The sequence below is a fragment of the Dipodomys merriami genome, unplaced genomic scaffold, assembly GCF_024711535.1.
Source record: "Dipodomys merriami isolate MVZ:Mamm:240054 unplaced genomic scaffold, mDipMer1.0.p SCAF_7, whole genome shotgun sequence".
Taxonomy (NCBI): Eukaryota; Metazoa; Chordata; class Mammalia; order Rodentia; family Heteromyidae; genus Dipodomys; species Dipodomys merriami.
In genome coordinates, this window is record NW_027206290.1 from 54,410,163 (window position 1) to 54,430,775 (window position 20,613).

At 43.7% G+C, this 20,613-nt stretch overlaps 1 protein-coding gene across 3 annotated transcripts in view; it reads right to left on the reverse strand.

Annotated features, from left to right (window-relative positions):
• Window positions 1-1,458: 1,458 nt before the first annotated feature.
• Window positions 1,459-20,613, reverse strand: part of Slc24a3 (solute carrier family 24 member 3) — a 735,644-nt gene continuing 716,489 nt past the window's right edge. For all 3 annotated transcript variants that reach the window (XM_070006676.1, XM_070006675.1, XM_070006677.1), the window contains 2 exons: window positions 4,764-4,829; window positions 1,459-3,438 (listed from right to left, as the gene is read on the reverse strand). In XM_070006676.1, the coding sequence (XP_069862777.1) occupies window positions 3,289-3,438; window positions 4,764-4,829 (216 nt within the window). In that variant the 3' untranslated portion in view covers window positions 1,459-3,288. The remainder of the gene's footprint in view (window positions 3,439-4,763; window positions 4,830-20,613) is intronic.

Below are 20,613 nucleotides of genomic sequence, written 5' to 3' on the forward strand. Positions count from 1 at the left end.
TCATAAAGGAATTTTTCAGATTTTCTAGATTGGCCGACATTATGGCTGAGAACAGAATCTAACCTGTGCCAGGATTGTTTTACTTTGAGAAATTGAAAGTGCAGTTTCTAAAGATTTCACAGAAAATTTTGTGTGTGTGTGTTGTGTGCTGGTCATGAGGCTTGAGCTGAAGAACTGGGTGCTGATCCTGAGATTTTATATTCAAGGCTAGTATTTCACCACTTGAATCACAGCTCTACTTCAGGCTTTTTGGGTGATTAATTAGAGATAAGAGTCTCACAGACTTTCCTGCTGGGGCCAGCTTCAAGCTGTGATCCTGAGATGTTAGCCTACTCAGCACCTAGAATTCCAGGTGTGAACCACTGGTCCATGGCTTGTATTTGGCTTTAAATCAAGCTTCTGATAAAATGTCTTTCCTGAAGACACAGAACAACTAACTAAAGCTACTCTAATGAAATACTATAGTACATAATACAAATAATATAAATATAAATATGAGTATCTGAGCAATATGAACACCAACAACAGCAATGAAAATACTGTAATCCATGTTCAAACTTATATTTATAAGATACACAAATATAGTAGTAAACCTCTAAGATGCATATACTAAAAAACAAATGTAAGTACTTACTTTTTCCCCCATCCCTTGGGAGTATTTCTATATATGGGGGGGGGGGGAGGGGAACAGTTCACTAACGTTGGTTTTGTGAATTAGTAGCTACCTGTCTTCTGATTCCTGTAGATTAGTTGTGTTACAAATCAGGTGAAGTGTGGCTTATTTACTAATTTTAGATCTAGGTAATCATTTTTTGAGGGTCTCATAGGATCAGTACTTGGCTGATCACAACTCTGTGCAACTGTTTCTTTTATGGAATCATTTATGAGGGGAGCACCTAATTTTCATGATTGAAAACATTAAAATCAGGATGGCAAACGAACACTGCTGAAGGTCAACATCAAGACTGATATTCTTCCCCTCAGGTTTACCTGGAAGAAAGGATTTCCAATATAATGCCATGTATATACTATGACAGTTGGGGTTCTACAGTTCTGTGAATAGGTCTAGAGGTCCAAGAGTGAGTATGCAAATTGTCATTTGCTTTTTGCAATGTGCCAGACATATATACACACATATGTACATAGATACACATATATGTATATATGATCATATATATGCATCTATGTAATATATGATCTTTTGGAATGTATGTATATTCACATGTATCTGCATACATATGTTATGTATGTGTGTTCTGCATACATATGTTATGTATGTGTGTATATAGACACACGCATACATACACCAGCTTTTTTAGGCGAGTCAATCCAGAAAGAGCAGAAATGTAAATAACTGGCCAAGACAGTGACTGCAATCATTCTACATTCTGTGCATTCTCCTGGCTGTGAAACAAAACATTCCATGAGAGAAAATAAGACGCGCTGCCCAAGGAGGGATACAGAACAGAGAAGTTTATTTTACACTATCCATCCAAGAAAACAATCGCCATAACCCAGTGCAAAATGTGCAACAGAATCAATGTGTGTCTTAGCTCTGAGAGCCCAAATTGGTGATTTCCTCTCCTGGTCTTAGGTTGGCCAGGTGTGCCCTGGGCTAATACTGCCCTTGGTTTGCACTCTAGACAGAAACATTCGACCAATTTGTAGCAGGTTATTGTTATTATTATTTTTTTTTTACAATTCATACCAGAATGTGTACAAGGGACTGGAAAAAACCATACCAAATGAATGATAAGTGATCAGTGCTTAAAGGAAATACGAGGGAGGGACAGCACGGGCGGGCAAGAATCCACAGTTTCAATAAATACAAGTGTAACAAGCATGGGTAGGTCTCAACTCGGTGGAATTAATCTGCATAATAATTCAGCATCATACAAAATCTAGCAGGGCTGCTGAGCAGTGATTGGCAGAACATTCACAATAACTTATGCCCTTGAGCAAGTCTGTGGTTATTAACACATTCTATGGTTTCCAAGGTGTTCATTTTCTGCTTTCTCCTTCTCTGGCCATCCCTCTGGGAGGAGAGGGGTGGAGCCAGGCCAGTTGGTGGTAGCATCTAACGAGGAAGGACGGTTGTTTGCCCGAGAGCCAGCCGTCAGGGTCCAGTGTACTCAATACCAAGTGACAAATTGGGACTTAATTGACGACATCTGTGTGCAAAATGCGCTTCTCTCCATTTTCCAAGAAACCAGTGTCTATAACTCCTGCCCGGAAGTTAGTAGTGGCCTCTACGTCACTCCCTGTCACCCCACGTGCCAAGCAACAAGAGCATATCTCAAAGACTCACAGGCTGGAGGGGGGGAGGCTTCTGTCATTGGCTGCCTGGCACCTCGCAGATGGACAGTTAGCCAGGGCCTCTGTGTCAAGAGGCCTCTGGCAGGCTAGAGCTATTGCTTGAAAAACTAGAAAGAACCTAGTGAGGAAGAGATGCTCAAAGTGAACGTGTGGGAAGTGGGTTTTCTTCTTCCAACACCTTGTGTCTCCCTTGCCCCACCCAGGTAATGTCTGCAGGACATTGGTGAGGTGGAGGTACCCTTGGGGGGGGGGATGTCATGCATTTGTTTCTAGTGGCCTTGCCCAGTGAAGTAAGTCTGAAATCCATGCATTCTCCAATACACCTGGAGTTCCCCACCAGGAGCTTCGCAGTATAACCTGCAGATCACCAACTAAGCCAGAGCCCAGTGAAAGAAGACACAAGGGAAGTCCTTGATCTCTGAAAGGAAAGTAACAAAAGGGGGACCCCCCCCAAATAAAACAACCCTCTAAACCCAGTAAGCTAGGAATCACCTCCAAACAAAACAGTCCTAAATACTGCACCATCCATGGACCCTCTCCTCTCTTTCTTCAGCAGTCTCGGGGTCATAAATTAGGGTAGTCTTCCATCAAATAACTTAAAAAAGGAGGAGGGAATTGTAGTAAATTGTGCCTGGCTTGGGCCAGTTAGCAGCCAGTTTTGTTCTAAAATCTCAGTCACTGTTCCAAAGTGGAGCTTGAAAATTCACGTGGATGCTGGATGTCTTCACAAGGACCAGGCAAGGAAGGGTAGGTGGGCAGGTGAAAGGGGCCGGGCAGGAGGTAGGACCAAGGAGATGGGGCGTGAGGGAGGTGACAGGGAGAGCCTGGGCCACCAGGATATGAGCGGAGGCCTGTGGACAGCACGGGAGAGACGGATGCCGCAGCCCTGGGGGCCCATGTGACTCGGGGTGCGGCCGGGTCTCGTATTGCACAGAAAAGAAGGACCTGGGCCTCTGTAGATGGCCGGGAGGATCAGTGGTCTCCACACATGGGCAAGTTCACAAAGGTGAACACATTAAACTCCGTCATGATGGAGAAGCACAGGAACACGCCGTATAGGAAGAGGCACCCACACCCCAGCTTCTTATCTAGTTGCCATTTGTTCAGGTGAACGCCAAACACCTGCAACATACAGAAAAGGTCAGAGGCCACCAGGAGGAGTGACTTCGGGAAGGGGCACAGTGCTGTCTCTCAGCCTGTGAAACCTTTATCTCAGCTGGCTGTCAGTGGCTCAGTCCTGTAATCCTAGCTACTCAGGAGGCTGAGATCTCAGGATTATAGTTCAAGGCCAGCCTGGATAAAAACAAAAATGTGAAACTCTTATCTCCAAATTAACCAGTAAAAGCCCAAAGCGTAGAAGTGGCTCAAGTGGTAGAGTGTCAGCCCCGAGTGAAAAGTGCTAGGGGCCAGTGCCCAGGCCTTGAGTTCAAGCCCTAGGGCTTTGGAGAAAGGTGGGAACATCAAAAGGAGAGGAAGCCAGAACATGCAGGTGGTGGCAAAGTATTTTATAAAGAAAAATGACAAGACCACCAAAGTGAACTCCAACCCTGTAGCTCTCTTTGTACTGGTTCAGCATGGTTTCTAGGCATCCTGAATCTGCCAGAACAGGGCCTGACTTCCAGGAGGACTCAGAGGTATTGCTCTCAGGTGGAGTCCTGGCCTAATGGTTCCTCTATTATGTGTGAACTTCTTCCCACAGGTGAAGAAACTGTCCTTGCCCCCTTGGCTGCTTCTAAACCATGGTCTGCTTCTCCTCCCTAAAAACACTCAGGGTGGAGTCTCAACTATCTTCTGACCGCTGCTCTCTGACATCCAAAATTATTTTTCTTGCTTTCTGTCTGCCCTTCTGATTTTCCACTTCTCGGCACATGCAGGTTAAAAAATGACAGCCTACATTCAATTGCACACTTGTACACCAACAGATGAATTTGTTTCCACCAAACAAGTAGGTAAAGCAGAGAATATTAAATTATATGAATGGATGCACTGGCCCCAGCAGTGACTGGAATGGTACAACATATATTCTTAGTCACCGCATATTGGTCAAATGCACGGATTGAGGAAAATGTTTTGTAACCTGGGAGAACCAGTTCATTGGAATCTACCCTACAATGGCTAGCTTGCATAAAAAGTGAGAAGTTCTTCTTGCTTTTTTTTTTCTTTTTAACAATTGAATCCAGGGTTTCACGCCTGCTAGTCAAGTACTCTACCACTGAGCCAGAACCTTGGCCCTCTTCTTTGTCTTCGATAAACATTTTAGGCTTATTAAAGTTTTTGGAGGCTTTGGAGAGCAGGGCTGGCTCCTTTCAGAAAGGGAGCAAGGCAGGGAAAATGCAGTGGGCAGCAGCTAGCTAGGAGATATGACATCTACATGTCTATTTTCCTCATTTACCAGGAGGTCAAGCTCATTTGGACATGCGAATTTGGAAAGAAAGCTGCCAACTTACTGTGACAAAGACAGAGGCCAGGAGTAAACCCACAGAGTAGATCAGCCCCCTGCTGTTCAGCCGAATCTGTAAAGAGGGATTAACCAGAGTTAGACTGATCTGTTTAGGGAAGGGCACTCAAATAGCTCACTGTAGCAGTGGTTCCAACTGTCTCCTCTAGAATGGAAAAGCAGATGCCAGTTTTGACAGCTGTGTCCTGTACTTGGGACTCGTGCTTTCCTAGGATTCTGAGCTGGTCCTTGTCCACTCTTGGTTCAAGTCTGTCCTTACCTTCCACAGTGTTGCCTCCGATGGACCCACTCAATGCCACTCAAATTTTTAGCATGCACTGCAGGATTCTTGCTGACCATAAAACTCTGTCAACCTGATCCAGAGATCCATCAGCTCTGTCAACCTGATCCAGAGATCATGAGTTTTCTCAGACCCTTATTACTTTTGGGGTGAGTTTTACTAGACAGGTGATGGGAAGATACGAATACATTTTTCATTTTGCATAAAAATGTGTATTTCCATAAGTTGGGAAAAGGTAGGTGAGGTGGGCTAGTGAGTTACTACAGAAGAGGGATGAGTTGCAATGTCATTTCTGATATTAGTAAAAGAATTTGGGGAATTTGGTGTGTCACGGTAATGCAATGAGGTTAATGGAAAACTTTGAGGAGAGAGATGATTTTTTGAGTTTTATTTATTTGACTGTTCTATTGTTATTTTTTTGTAGTCTTGGGCTTTGAGCACAAGGCCTCAAACTGGCTAGGCAGGTGCTTATCACCTGAGCCATGCACCTGGCCCCAATTTTCAGATTTCTTATAGAACAGTGTTGCCCAGAAGATCTTTCTGCAGTGATAAAATGTATTCTATCTTTGCCTTCAAATACAGTACTTAGGTGGGCTGCTGAGCAAAGGACCTCAATGTCCAATCTTTGCTTATCTCTGAATAATTTAAAGTTGTGTTTAAAGAACCACATATGATTAGTGGCTACAATATTGGGCAGAGCAGGTAGGGGATCAAGGGGTCCACTTGGATACTATTTCTGCCTGTGACTGAAATCCTGAGACTGGGCTGACACAGAAGGGATTCCAGAGAGTAGCTGTTCCCAAAGGGGTGGAGCCAGAATGAATGCAGCAGCAGTGTTCCTTGGGAACTTCTTAGATATACATGACCTTAGGTCCACACAGACCAGCTGAGTCAGCTGAGGCCTGTGGGTGGGTAGCAGCCTCAGGGCAGTTCTGATGCTCAGCAAAGTTTTAGAACCGTGGATTTAGAGGAAGCACCAAAGTACTCACTTTTCTCCTTTTCCAAGGGTTCTAGGTACAGAACTTCATCATTATTATTATTTTTCTTGGAATTCTCATGTGGGTTCAGGTTTGAGGTTTGCCATTCTCCCCAATTTCCCCCAACAATGTACATGGATTCCTGAAGTGAAGGAGAGCCCCCCCCACCCCCGTGTGTTCATGGCTAAGAAGAACAAAGCTGACTCGTCTACTCTGTCTGACAAGGTTCAAGGCACAGCTTGCCCTCATTTTGCCCATTGTGGGGCATGGGAGCATGGCTGTATCTCCACAGGTGGGTGTGTTGGGTTTGTTTTTTTACTGGATGTCCTAAACAGTCAACCCTTTCTGTGAGGACTTGGGAGCACCAGACATCTCACATCCAGCAGTGTTCTGTCGCAGAAGGAGTGGGCTGGATTCTCTCCAGAAACTCAAAATCTCAGAATCTATCATCTGCAGAATCCAGAGCAGAGCCCAGTTCCCAACCATCAAACGATTTCCTAAAAATAAAGAAGGAACCAAGGCACAGCTCCAGGATACACAAGCAATGGGTTGATCTTGTTAATTCAGTGTGGTCAAGTGGAGGAACGGCCCTGTCTAGTTTGACTGGTAGCTTAACTTCTTTAGGGTTGGTATTGGGTTTTGAACTTGCACTCTCCCTTGGCTGGTTCTGATCCACTTGAACCATACATCTATTTCCATGGTAGCTTGATTTTTTTGTAGACTCCTACCCTGGCTGAGGCTAGATTCCCCTCCTTTTAAAATCAGCTGGGTTGGTATGAGACTGGTATTCAACAACACATTTTCTCAAAGATTCTTTCTCCTGACTATCATGGTGATATAGGCCTATAATCTTAGCACTTGAGGCCAGGAGAGGAAGATCATGAGTTTGAGGCTAGCTTGGGCTACATAGCAACCACAACAATATTTCTCTCTTTCAAATATACTATTGACACTGGTCCTACAATATACTTATACCTGGCTAGTGTTGGAGAGGGGGTGGGTTCCCAGAGCATCATGGTGGTCCTTAAGCAGTAGGAAGACCTGCCTGACCTGTCCTCACTTGCCCATTCCTTGGGTGGGCAGAAACTGTGAATAAACTTTCAAATCCTTTGAGCTCTCAATTTTCAGTACCATTTGGATCTTCTTCGAAGCCCTGCTTAGGCTCTGAGCTCTGGAGCTTGAAACCTCATCAGCAACAAGAATCCAGGCAAATGATTTCTTACCCTTAAGAAACCAAAGGTCACAGCAATCCCACTTTTGGGTATTTACCCTAATGTTTACAAACAAGACCACACTAAAGCTACCAGCACAACTATGTTTATTGCAGCATTATTTACCATAGCTAAGATATGGAACCAACCCAGATGCCCCTCAGTAGATGAATGGATCAAGAAAATGTGGTATATATACACAATGGAATTCTATGCCTCCATCAGAAAGAATGACATTGCCCCATTTGTTAGGAAATGGAAAAACTTGGAAAAAATTATATTAAGTGAAGTAAGCCAGGCCCAAAGAAACATAGGTCCCATGGTTTCCCTTATTTGCAATATCTAGTATATGCATGAGTCAAGCGGAAAAGGTCAGATAATGTGATGTCAGGAAAATGAACCCTTAGATATGTATTTTAATGTTTTTTTTCTTTCATGCATGTGTTTCTAACGCATTTATAAGATTATCTCTTTGTTGCTTTGTATGTCCCTCCCCCACAGTATAACCCCTGCTTTCACTATATTTGATGTCAGTATAACTTGAGGAAGAGATGGGGAAAAACCAGTTGTTTAAGGATACAGGTGGACCTGTTGCAACAATGAGAAGTACAAGTTGTCATGTCCAAAACGAGCTTTACAACGTTGGTGGGGGGGGGGGAAGGGGGGGGAAGGAGAAGGATTGGGATGGGGGGGAGGGGGGAGGCTGGGAAGGGACGTGAAGGGTAAACAAAAGGAGGAGGCTGCAATGCTTGGTAAGAAATGTACGCATTATCCTGCCCATGTAATTGTAACCCCTCTGTACAGTATGTTCACAAATAAAATTAAAAAAAAAAAAAGAAACCAAAGGTCAGTAAGAATAAAGATCCTAGCTGGGCACGCACTGGTGACACATGCCTGTAATCCTAACTACTCAGGAGGCTGAGATCTGACAATCATGGTTCAAAGACAGCCCAGGCAGGAAAGTTCACGAGGCTCGTATCACCAATGAACCACCAGAAAACTGGAAGTAGTGCTATGGTTCAAAGTGATAGCCTTGAGCAAAATAGCTCATGGACAGTGCCCAGGCCTTGAGTTCAAGCACCATGACCTTCGAAAAAGAAAAAGAAAAAGAAAAAAGAAAGAAACAGAAAAAGAAAAAAGATCCAAACAGGAAAATTCTGCCTGGCTAATCATTTTCAAAATAAATCATGTTAAATCAAAGCTTTTAAACTTTACTCTTCTTACAGTCACATAACATGATTCAAAGAATTGTGTTGATGAAATTCTAAATCTGGCTTCAAAGATGAAAGACAAGTGGATCTTTTGTGGGGGTTTTGAATGTTTTTCACTTTCCCATATTTTTTTCTCTGCTGTCTTCTCTGGGTAGCGTGGGGAATATTTTTACATTTTTTTCATTATTAATCGGAGTTCTAACAGCCTGTATTTATTCTGTGATGCCTTGTGCTATCTTTCCATATAAATGTGGAAGTCAGGAATTAGGTTCTCTCAGGTGCTTTTAGTCTGACTCAGGCTTCTCTACTTCAGACTATGGGTAGTAATTTGAGACAAGGGTCAATGGACTATAATGCTTGGACCAAATTTGGCCCTTTGCTTTTTATTTTGTAAATTCAGCTCATTCATTTAAGTTTCCATTGCTCTTCTTCTTCCTCCCCCCTATCTCTCCTCCCTCGCCCCTGCCCCTGCCATTCCATGGGGCTTGAACTCAAGGCCTGGGTGCTGTCTCTGAGCTTCTTTTTGCTCAAGGCTAGCACTCTACCCCTTTGAGCCACAGGGTCACTTTCAGTTTTCTGGTGGTTAACTGGAGATAAGAGTCTCACAGACTTTCCTGCTGGGGCTGGCTTTCAACCATGATCCTCAGATCTTAGCCTCCTGAGTAGTTAGGATTATAGGCATGAGCCAGCAGTATGCTTTTGCTCTTTTCACTCTATAATATAGCTAAGTAGTATTGACAGAGACTGACTCACAAAGCTTGAAATGCTTGTTCTCTGGCCTTTTATAGAAATAGTCTGCTGACCCTGGTTAAGGGCACAGATTTCAGATTCAACCTCCCCAGTTTTGCCATACCTGATTTGGCATTCACTTGCTGAACCATCATGGAGAAATCATTTAAGTTCCTTAAACCTCATTTATGGAAAATGTAAAATGTGGCTAAGACAGTCCTACATGGTAGAGATCTCTGAGAATGAACAGAATTAATCCACATGAAAGCTCTTATGTAATGCATTCTCAGTAAGTGTGGACCATCGTTCCCCACCAGGCTAACTGCCTGGGTTCACTTCCCTGGCACTCTTGGTTTCTTTTCTTATAAGCTCACCACTTATAATGCTTGCCCTTGTACCTCTGAGGGAGGACTCTGCCCTTCAAGCCCCATCCATAGTCTCCCTCCTCTCTTTTTAAAAAAATATTTTAGTTTATTATTTAGATAGCGTGTTGAGTTTTGGGGCTTTGAACCAATTCTGTGTAGCTGGGAGCACAGATGTATACTACTATGCCTAGCTTGTTAGTTAAGATGGATCTTGCTAACATTTTTCCTGGGGTTGGCCTCAAACTCAATCCTCACAATCTCCACACCTCCCAAGTAACTGTAATTATAGGTGTACCAACATTACCAGTACTCTTTTACATTAGTTTTCTTTTCTTTTCTTTATTAGGGAATGAGCCCAGGGCCTTGCACATGTTAGGCAAGCACTCTACTCAACAGTCCTAGTCCTCTTCCCCCTCTTTTTCTTTTCCTTTTCTTCTCCCTCCCTCCCTCCCTTCCCTTCCCTTCCCTTCCCTCCCTCCCTTCCTTCTTCCCTCCCTCCCTCCCTCCCTTCCTTCCTTCTTCCCTCCCTCCCTCCCTCCCTCCCTCCCTCCCTCTCTCCCTCCCTCTCTCTCTCTCTCTCTCTCTCTTTCTCTCTCTCTCTCTCTCTCTCTCTCTCTCTCTCTCTCTCTCTCTCTCTCTCTCTCTCTCTCTCTCTCTCTCTCTCTCTCATACTCAGGACTTTACTGGCCAAGCTAATGCTCTAAGCCATTTCTCAAGCCTTGCTTCTTCCCAATCCCCTATCCCTGGTTATCTTAGAGATTTTTTTTGGAAGGGGAAGGGACTGGGCTAGCCTAGAACTATGATGGATCTTCTAGGTCTCAGCCTTTTGAGTAGCTAGAATTTCAGGTGTAGCCATGCTTGCCTGGCTCCTTTTCTCTCTCTTTCCCTCTCTCCCTCTCCCTCTCTCTCTCTGTATATATATAATTTGTGTGTGTGTGTGAGAGAGAGAGAGATTTTTTAAAAAGCTGATGTTTAGCTTGAGTACAATAAAACAGAGATCTCAAGTGTATTTACTCTTGGATTTTTTTGGATGGGCTGGGGTGGTGGTCAGTACTGGGGCTTTAACTCAGGATCTAACACTAAAGGTTGGCACTCTACCACTTCAGTCACACCTCCATTTCTGGCTTTTTGGTGGTTAATTGGAAATAAGAGTCTCATAGTCTTTCCTGCTTGGGCTGGTTTCTAACCTGGATCATCAGATCTCAACTCCCTGAGTAGCCACTGACACCTAGTTTTTAATGGTTTTGACAAATGCATTTAACTACTACCTCAACAAACACATAGTAACTGTCCTTCAAGGCAGCAACACTAGTTTTTTGGAGCCTACAAACCAGACAAAATAGCACCAGACCATTCTCACTTTTGGATTACCTTGGAAAAGAGCCTTTGAATTCCAAGTCTGCATAGTGTTGAGCTAAATCCCTCTCTTGCCCCCTGCTCCACAGATGCCAGGCAGAGCAAGAGCAAATAGAGAAAAATTTCATGGCAAGGCTGATCTGGGAACAAGTGAGGCACATCTCAGACAGTCCCACCCTGACATTTAAAGTTGTTTTCATTTCTTGTCTTCACAAGTATGCATTGCATGGTAACCCCTTCGTACGCTGACTTAAAGATAATAAAAATACAATTAAAAATTAAGTAAAGGAGATACTGTGAAGGGAAGAAAAAAAGAGAAACATGCCTTTTCACTTTCCAAATCCTCTTGGCAGCTGGAGGAAACAGGGCTGGCTGCTTCCAGCATTAAAAGGAATGCGCCCCACCATGCATGCATGCATGCATACGCACTGCACTCACACCGAATTTCACGATTTCCTGCTGCTCACAGAACAGCTACCTCCAAACTCCATTGTGTTTGGGGATCTAATACCTCTGCCTACAGGATTCTGATTTTTCCTCATACTTTTAAGATCTCTTTATGGTTTGAGGTCAGCTCCACCCAATCTAAGAACTCTTTTGGAAAAAAAAATAAGCCCTTGGATTTTTGCTCATTTATTGATAATTTGAAACACATGGTGCATGTTGCTCAGCACTTTCTGGTTTGGATAGTGTGAACACTTGTTCGGGTCTAGTTTTCAAATGGGTGTTGCTGAGCTTGGCTTTACATTAGATGGTATCACTGAATAGGAATCTCTTTCCCTGAGATTAACAGAGATGAGAAAGTGAACAAGTGCATCGAAAAGAAGTAAATGAATGACAGTGAACACCGCTCACTCCCCTCCTTTCCCAGGGCTTTCTTAGCCATACAGAGTCTCGGTGCCAGTGCATGGGTAATGTGTTGGTTTTGTTCTCTCCCTTTGAAGATGAGGCAACTTAAGCTAAGATACTTTTAGTCAAGCTATAAGGCTGACTCTAAATTATAGACACTTTATAGCACCGTGAGTGGCCCCTGACAGGGTGGGGGTGAGGGAGCCTGGATCTTCCTCTATACCTATACTAGCTCTCAGAAGTCACATCTGGGCTTTTCCTGCCTGTCACTTTGGTCACAGTCCTGAATGAATTTGTGAGACCCACAGAAGCCACGGTGGAACATGTTTAGTCTACTTTCTGTGGTTATAACAAAATAGCTTGAGACCAGGTAATTTATATAATGGAAGTTTACTTGGGCCCTCATTTCTGGAGGCCAGGAAGCCCAGAATCATGGTGCCAGCATCTGCTTGGCATGTGGTTGGGGCCTTGTGCTGCATCATGACATGGTGAGGGCATCTCATGGAGAGACAGAACAAGTAGGCCAGTTTACGCCTCTCTTCTTATAAAGCCAGTAGTGCCATCCCAGGCCCCTACCTCATCTAGTTCTGATCACCTCCCAAAGCTCCACTTCCAAATACAATTAGAATAGGATTTGGGGGATTAAATTGTTAGAGGACACACGCAAACCATTGAACCACTCATATCCGCCAGCCCCAGATGTCACTATTTGGGTGGTGACAGCTGCCTCCCAACTTCCTGCACCTACTCCTGTGTCTACTCTTGCCTAAAATTGCAAATGCACCCATCAGTTGATTCCAGGTGCTAACGATAGTCATGATCAGGTAAAAATGTCTCTGTTCCTTCTGATGGGGTCCTTCTCAGACAGGGGCCACACACTACTAGAATCTGAGAGTCAGCTCCAGTTGCCATAGTGGTAACATTCCTGCTAATACACCCGCTGAGGGATGCCTCCCAGCCCATCGTCTCTATTTTCATACTTGAGTTTCTTGTCCCTTCCCACTAATCTCCTCACCTAAATCTTTGTCCTAGGGTTGGTAGTTCCTGGGGACACCTACACTGTCACACAGTGAGACTTTCCAGGTGAGCATACACCCCTTCCCCCTCAGATCTGCAGCCATCTTTCCTTCCTGCACATAGCACCTGTTAGTGTCCATCGCAGCCATTCTAGGGGACCATGTGGAGGCAGGCTGGCACAGGAGAAAGATTATTATAAGGTTTACTAGAGGGGCCATATCTCCCCTGGGAGAGGGAGCAATTTGGCATCTGCCCCTATCCAGGAAGTTGTTCTAGGGCTAGTGGGTAAAGTACTCTGCCTGCAGGTAAGTAAGGGCAGAGAGTGGGTTTGGTCAGTTATCCTGGTAGGAATTCTAGGGCAGGGAGGAACTCAGTTCTTTTTTTTTTTTTTTTTCTTTTTTTTTGGGCCCGGTCGTGGGGCCTGAACTCTGGGCCTAGGTGCTGTCCCTCAGCTCTTCAGCTCAAGGCTAGCACTCTACCACTTGAGCCACAGCGCCACTTCCGGCTTTTTTTTCTGCTTATGTGGAGCTGAGGAATCGAACCCAGGGCCTCATGCATGCAAGGCAAGCACTCTACCACTGAGCCACCTTCCCAGCCCCAGGAACTCAGTTCTGTGTGGAGCTCAGGTCACCTAATTTTGCTAACAGTGTCTGAACTCCAAGGGTCAAGACTTAAGGAAGAATGGCTCTTTCCAGGTCCCCCTGGAATGGAGTTTAGATATCTCCCTGCCTTTTACAGCATGCCATTAAGTGGCCAATTCCCCAGGCCCAGCCACATGGGGGTGAGGGAGGGGACGGATCACTCTGTGGCTTCATGCTGAGATGAAGAAGTCTTTTGGAAAAATAATTCCGGTTCATGGCAAAGCAAACTTCAGGCTTATTTGCTACAAGCATTTGCTGCTTTGCCCTCATCTCTATCCCTAGGCTGTCCCATGAAATTGACTTCATTTCCTGAAGGACACTCGGGGCCTCCTTCTATTTATCCTGCAGTAACCCTGGGACATCCTTCTGCATCTCTGACCTCAGAAGCAAGCAGCTTGCATGGGTTTAATGGCCTCTCCCAACCTCGCGAGGGACCTGCTGACAATTCCGAAGCAATGTTTCCATCTTGTCCAGATGGGATTTCCAAGTCATAATTATGGAATAATTATCATCCAGACAGCTGTTTTGTGCCTAGCAGTAGGTTCAAGCATTTGACAGGGAGGAACGAATATACTTTTACAGATTTTGACATTTCTTACACTCAGTGGTTTGCTCAGAAGCCAGCTAGTTACCTAAGTGCCCTAAATAAGAAAAATTCCTAAAAAAAATCCAAGTATGGGAAATGAACACTTCTTGTCCAGTTATGGTGATGAACCTCAGAACTGGCGAAAGTCACCGGGCAGGCTGCAGGAAGCCAGGGCAAAACTGATGAGTTAGAGCTTAGAAATGTAACATAAATATGAGAGGAAACAGGAGAAGAGTAGCTGTATTTTTTTATTTCTAAGCAGGAATCCATTTGAGGTTAAAAAGAATTGGTAACTAGAAATGTGTTCCCCCCATACTTCCTTAGGTCAAGCATTAGCTGAACACCTGCTACGTGCTAGGATGCTGTGGTAAGCAAGGCATAGTCCTCTGCCCCTAGACTAACAGCTTGGGGAAGACGCTGAACATACCAACAATTCCTACCCAAAGAAGGGTATATGCTCACCTGAAGGCTGGTTGTACAGGAGGTGTAGGGTGTGTGGCAGTGGTTGGGAGGATAGTGAGAAACTTGCTGCTATTTGACAAGCCCAGATGATTAGAAAAAGCAAATAGGGATATGAGCAAGAAAACTTCTCTCAGGCCTAAGGAACCACTTGCAGAAAGCGCCAAGATATAACAAGGCTTGATTCACTGAAGGACCTCACCACCCCTCCCCAGAGGCAGTTGATATGGCTGGGGGGAGGGAAGGTATGTGAGGAAGTTGAGGGGGGGTGGGAGAACACAGCGATGAGTGGTAAAAGATAAACGGAAAGTCAGGCGAGGGGGGTTACATGGTAAAGGGCACTGTAAATCATGGTAATGGAAAGAATGGGTGTTGGAGAGGAAGATATGCAATCATGTGTATCTTTTGGAAAGAAGATTCTGAGAAATCCATGGAGAAAAGGCTGTATCCCAGACAAGGTAGATGGTAGCAAGACTAGCTAGGAGGCATCTTGCATGAGAAGGAAATGATTAGGATTAGGATTTTCGGTTAGGATTAGGATTTATCAGTCAGCTGTTGCTACCATAATGCTGTGTAACAAAAGCCTCTGAACTCCATTAGAATTGCTTCTCACTCATGCATCTGTGGATTTTTATGTGTCTGGCTGAATATGGCTTGGCTCCAAGCTTCAGCCAGGTCTAGTTTGAGTGTCTCATCTCATGATAAAAGGTAAGGGCACCAGAGACCACACCGAACTGTACATCTAGTTCAAGTCTGTTTTTGTTTCAGGTCCACTCATTTTTCCATTCAATCAGTCTATCCCACAGCCAAATCCAAACCCAGGAGGCAGGGAACTATTTCTGCTCATCATAAAGTTACAACAGAGAGCTCACCCTGATGTTGGGTAGGAAATTACAAAAACAAAAAACATCTAGCCAGGTGCTGGGTGGCTCATGCCTGTAATCCTACTTGAGATCTGAGGATCCAGGTTCAAAGCCAGCCCCTATAGGTTCTTATTGCCAATTAAGCACCAAAAAGCCAGAAGTGAAGCTGTGACTCAAGTGGGAGAGAGCCAGCCTTGAGTAAAAAAGTGAGGGACAGTGCTCAGCTTACAGGAGCACTGGAAGAAACTGGGTCTGTGGAGCCCAAGAAATATTGCAAGCCCTTTTCAAAGTTCTCCCAAAGCCAACCAACATCTTCTCTTGCACAAAGCCAATCCCACAAAATGGAGCACTTCCAGAATGCCATGTGCTGGAATCTCTGTGCTGGTGCCTCCCCTAAACTCCGCTACTGAGCATAGAGATTGTATCTCCCCCATCCTGTGCTGGAAACGTCTAATAGAAGGCCTGTTGGAGTGGATCAGTAAACCAAATCAGGTCTTGATGTCTCCCTGTCTTTCTTTTTCATCTTTCCTGGCAAGCTTCACCACATGCAGTTGTCAGTTTCTGAAGTCTGACTCCATCAGCTAGAACAAGCTTTCCCTTTTCTGAAGAACAAAATCTCTATTCTTACCCACAGAGAGTTGGAGCTATTTCAAACAAGATCTAGAAAGCAATTGTGTGCTGCTCTTTCTAACTCACCTGCAGGAAGATAACGTGCCGGTGGATTGGAATTGGCCAGGATGAAAGTCTTTACACCAAAAAAATTGAATGCTATTACCAAGACCAATCTCCAAACTTTTTCCACCTAGAGAGACAACTTGGATGTTTGGCCACCTTCTAGCTTCTTGGAGTTATTCTAAATAAAAGGGCTTCTGGGTATGTTACTAAAAATGCCCAATACTCTTAAGTAATGGGGCAAAGGGGACATGGAGAAAGAGGATGTAAGGAATGACTCTGTAGCTGGGCAGCACCCACATGTTGATTTGGGGTGCACTGTTCATGGACATTTCTTAGATAACACTAGAGCAGATCAGTTCCTGAAGATTTTAAGGCAAGACTTGAGGTGATCTGTTTTTGGAGATTCTTCTTTCATTAACAGTCTTCTCAAGCAGAGAGCTAGCTATTGAGGATAAATCAAGGTTTTCTGACTCCTGCTTTCCCTTTGTTCAGCGCAGTGGTTGGCCCATTACTGTTTATTGCCTCTTTACCTTCTAGTCCTGATTCAGGATGAAAATTTCCAAATAGTGAAGGTTACTATCACTTTGGGCAATCTTATGAAATGGAAGCTTATTGAGCGCACAATTTCAACAAAATATATGACAGATTTTAATAGTTTCAAATTGTGAATATTATTGAAAAGTACGTTAATCAGATTTTTTTCTTTTGAATTGTGTTTTTTTGTCCTTGAATAGAACTAGAGTTTGAATTCAGTGTCTTATGTTTATTAGGCAGGCATTCTAGCATTTGAGCCACTCCCTGCCCCGTTTTTGTCTCATTAGTTTGTGATGTGCCTGTATGAGTGTTTATGTAGGGGTCTATGTGTGTGTGTGTGTGTGTGTGTGGGGTGCACGCGTACACACGTGCACGCTAATCCTGAAGCTTAAAATTAGGACCCGGGTGCCATCCTTTAGCTTTATTTCTCAAGGCTAGTGCTTTACAATTGCCTGACAGTTCCACTTCTAGGGTTTTTTTTAGTGGTTAATTGGAGATAAGAGCTTCACAGACTTTCCTGCCTGTGTTGGCTTCAACCTGAAATCCTCAGATCTCAACTTCCTGAATAGCTAGGATTTCAGGCATGAGCCTCCAGTGCCCAGCAACTCACATTAGTTTTTGAAAAAGTGCCATTTGCCTAAACTATCCTGGATGTCAATAGTCTTACTGAAGTCTCCTTTGTACTAGGAAGGCGGGTGCACACCATTGCATCCAGCTTTTACTGGTTGAGATAGGATCTTGTGAACTTTTTGCCTGGGCTGGTCTTTAATAATGATCCTCCCAATCTCAGCCTCTCAAATAGGATCACAGGAGTGAGCTACCATATTTAGTTTTTCTTGGGAAAAATATTTCTTAAACTTTTTGTGCTTGTACTAAGGTTTGAATTCAGGGCCTGGGCACTGTCTCTTACCTTTTCCACTCAAGGCTGGCACTATGCCATCTGAGTCATAGCTCCAATTCTGGCTTTTTGGTGATTAATTGGAGATCAGAGTCTCATGAACTTTCCTAATACTCATCTCCAATTGACCAGGTTGGCTTCGAATCATCATCCTTACATCTCACCCTTCTGAGTAACTAGGATTACAGGCATGAATTTTGAAAGGTACCTGGCTTTTCTTTGGACTTTCTTTTCTTTTCTTTTTTTAAGTTTCCTTATTGGGAGTAAATATTACATAAACTTCACAATATGGCATAGTGATATCTAGCTAAAGTCACAAACACAGTTTAACCTTCACAAGGTGAATTGTCATTATCATGGTCTATAAAGCTTATGAACTCTACGGACTTTGACAATTCAACTATTTCTTCCAAATAGGGTGATACGTACATTTCATTCCTTTTGCCTACTGTAAGCTGATCCCTCTTTCTCATTCCTTCCCTCCCGTCACTACCCCGAGTTCACTTTCATCAATGTCCAGTGCAGCTGAGGTACCCCTCTGCTGTATTTTTTCACCCATTTCCCTCTGCTGTATTTTTTCACCCGTTTCCCTCTGATTCTGTGCCCTCCTCCTCACTTCCCTCACATGAACACATGTATCTACAATAGGTGGGGTCAAGAACAGGGAGTCATCTAAAAACACTATGACAAATTAGTAAGAGGTCCTTTGTTTCTTGAGTCCTTCTCACTGCATTTGAATTTAACATCCACATATCAGGGAGACCATGTGCCGTGTGTCTCTCTGATCTTGGCTTATTTCACTCTCCTTTGGATTTTTAAAAGTCAAGGAAACAAAGGGCACTGGAGCATCTGGATTCTACTTGCGTTAGAATGAAGCTGTACCCCTGTCTCCCACAATATAAAAATGAATTATTCATTCCCCTGGGGCTCATGAACTTTTGATTATCATATTCCTCAATTTCTGTTTTTAAAAGAGAGGTCTATATTAGTTGTTTGTATTTATGGAAAAAAAAGAAAATCTTTCCTGCACTGACTACAGAAATAGCAGCATATGGAAGAAAATGCAATTTGACCTAACTTTCTCTAGAATCTTCCCAGGCAAAGTTTCCCCCAAGAGGATTGTTGTGCACCATAGCTGCCATAGTTATTGTCACAGACATCTGGTTTCCCTGACTTTTCCCCTCTAGTTCAAGGATGAAGGAGATCTTCCATGACAGGGCTAGCTGTAGTTATTGTACAATTTCAGAGGAATGACCAGTGACCCCATTGTGTCATCTTCAGATGGAAAGCATACATTTGTGCCAAACAATTAATAGGGACTGAAGTTTTGTCTTCATGATATCACACTGTGATTAGCTAATGAGACCTGGAAAAAGTGTGTTTTCATAGCTGTAGAAATTACTGATGTGACAATGTGTTTAATTTTCTGTCCTCTAGAGTGTGTTGGGAGAATGCCAGAAGAGAGGAGATGAGGGTAGGCCACTAAGGGAATTGTTTATCATAGACAGTGGATCAACTGAGCTGGAATTTTAGGCCTGACATCCATGTTCAGGAAAGGTTCAAAGGTCGCAAGAAGACTTGGTTTGCTTCTAGGATGATCTTTGATTTTGTTTTTTTAAAGTTTTTGATTTTACCTTCCATAACTTTTCATGTGTGTAACTGCAATAAAAAATAAAAGCCGGCGCTGGTGGCTCATGCCTGTAATCCTAGTTACTCAGGAGGTTGAGATCTGAGATGGATCACAGTTCAAAGCCAGCCTGGGCAGGAAAGTCCGTGAGACTCTTATCTCCAATAAACGCCCAGAAAACCAGAAGTGGTGCTGTAGCTCAAGTGGTAGAACGCTCGCCTTGAGCTGAAGAGCTGAGGGAAAGCACTCAGGCCCAGAGTTCAAGCCCTATGACTGACAAAAATAAAAGGAGATAAATTAAAATAAAAAATAAAATAAAAACCAAGAGATCCTAGAGGACTATGTGTGAAGGCTCGGTTCCAGGAGGGTGCTGTTGGGGGTTGCTGTGGATCATTAGGCCCAATGGGTCCTTCAGCACCTGATCTTGATTGGATTGTGGAAACTTAGTTTGTCTTTGCTCTTCTTCTATGTTCTGCTTCCCAAGGGGAGCAGAGTGCCCTGCCATGAGCTCCCACCACGATGCCCTGACCTTACCAGAGGCCTGACCTTGGATTAGAAACCTAGAACCATGTATCCAAACAAACCTTCTCTCTTCATAAATTGATTGTGTCAGGTAATCCACCAGACTAACACAGAGAATCTCATCCCCTGTCCTACCTGTACATCTCTTGCTGAAGAGTCAATGTGATAAAAATGTATTGCTGATTCATGATCTGGGTCATATAATAGCAACCATTCATTGTCTGTGTTTTAGCTACTGTGCTCTAGTCATCAACAGAGGAAACCAAAAGCAGTTGGGATTAAGTTAAGTGTTAGTTTTACTGCTTCACAACTTTCTAAGAGGGAAGTGGGAAAATGAAGTGGGTTGTAGGTGAGCTAGAATTTAGCTAGGTGAAGGAGCATCTTTATTGGCTACACTGCTCAGGAAGACTAAATACTAACATAGGGTCATTCATGTTTTCTAAGGAAGCTAGGGCATGTTAACTTCAGGCCTTCTGTCAGAGTGGGGCAAGCAGGCTGGAGGGTGGTGGGGTTGAACTGATGACAAGGGAGGCCTGAAGTATGGAACCAGGAATCTCTCATTTCTACCCTTCGCTCATGAGACATTCTGTCTCTTCTTAAAGCCTTGAAACAGGTGGGAGGTGGAGCTCAGTGGGAGAGTGTCTGCCTAGGAAACACATAGTCCTGAGTTCAAACCACAAAAACATGGAACTGTTTATATAAAGTATGGTCTTGAAGGGGTATCATAATTATGAAGCCATCCATACCCCCATCTTAGTGGATGTTTAGTGTTCCCCTAACTCATGAACAGAACTGTTTGCTGAAAGCTTGTACGAATGCAATGGGAGGTCTAATCCTCAGTTCTATTATTACACTCTACACCTTTTCCATGGTGTAGTATCTGGCTACTGTGTTAGCTAATGCAGCTGTAGACTATTTCCATCATTATAGAAAGTTCCTCCTTGCAAGCACCACCCCAGAGCTTTCTTTTATAAAGCACAAGTTACTTTTACCCCAAGATTTAAAAAAAGGTCCACATATCCAGTTGTAGATAAACTTC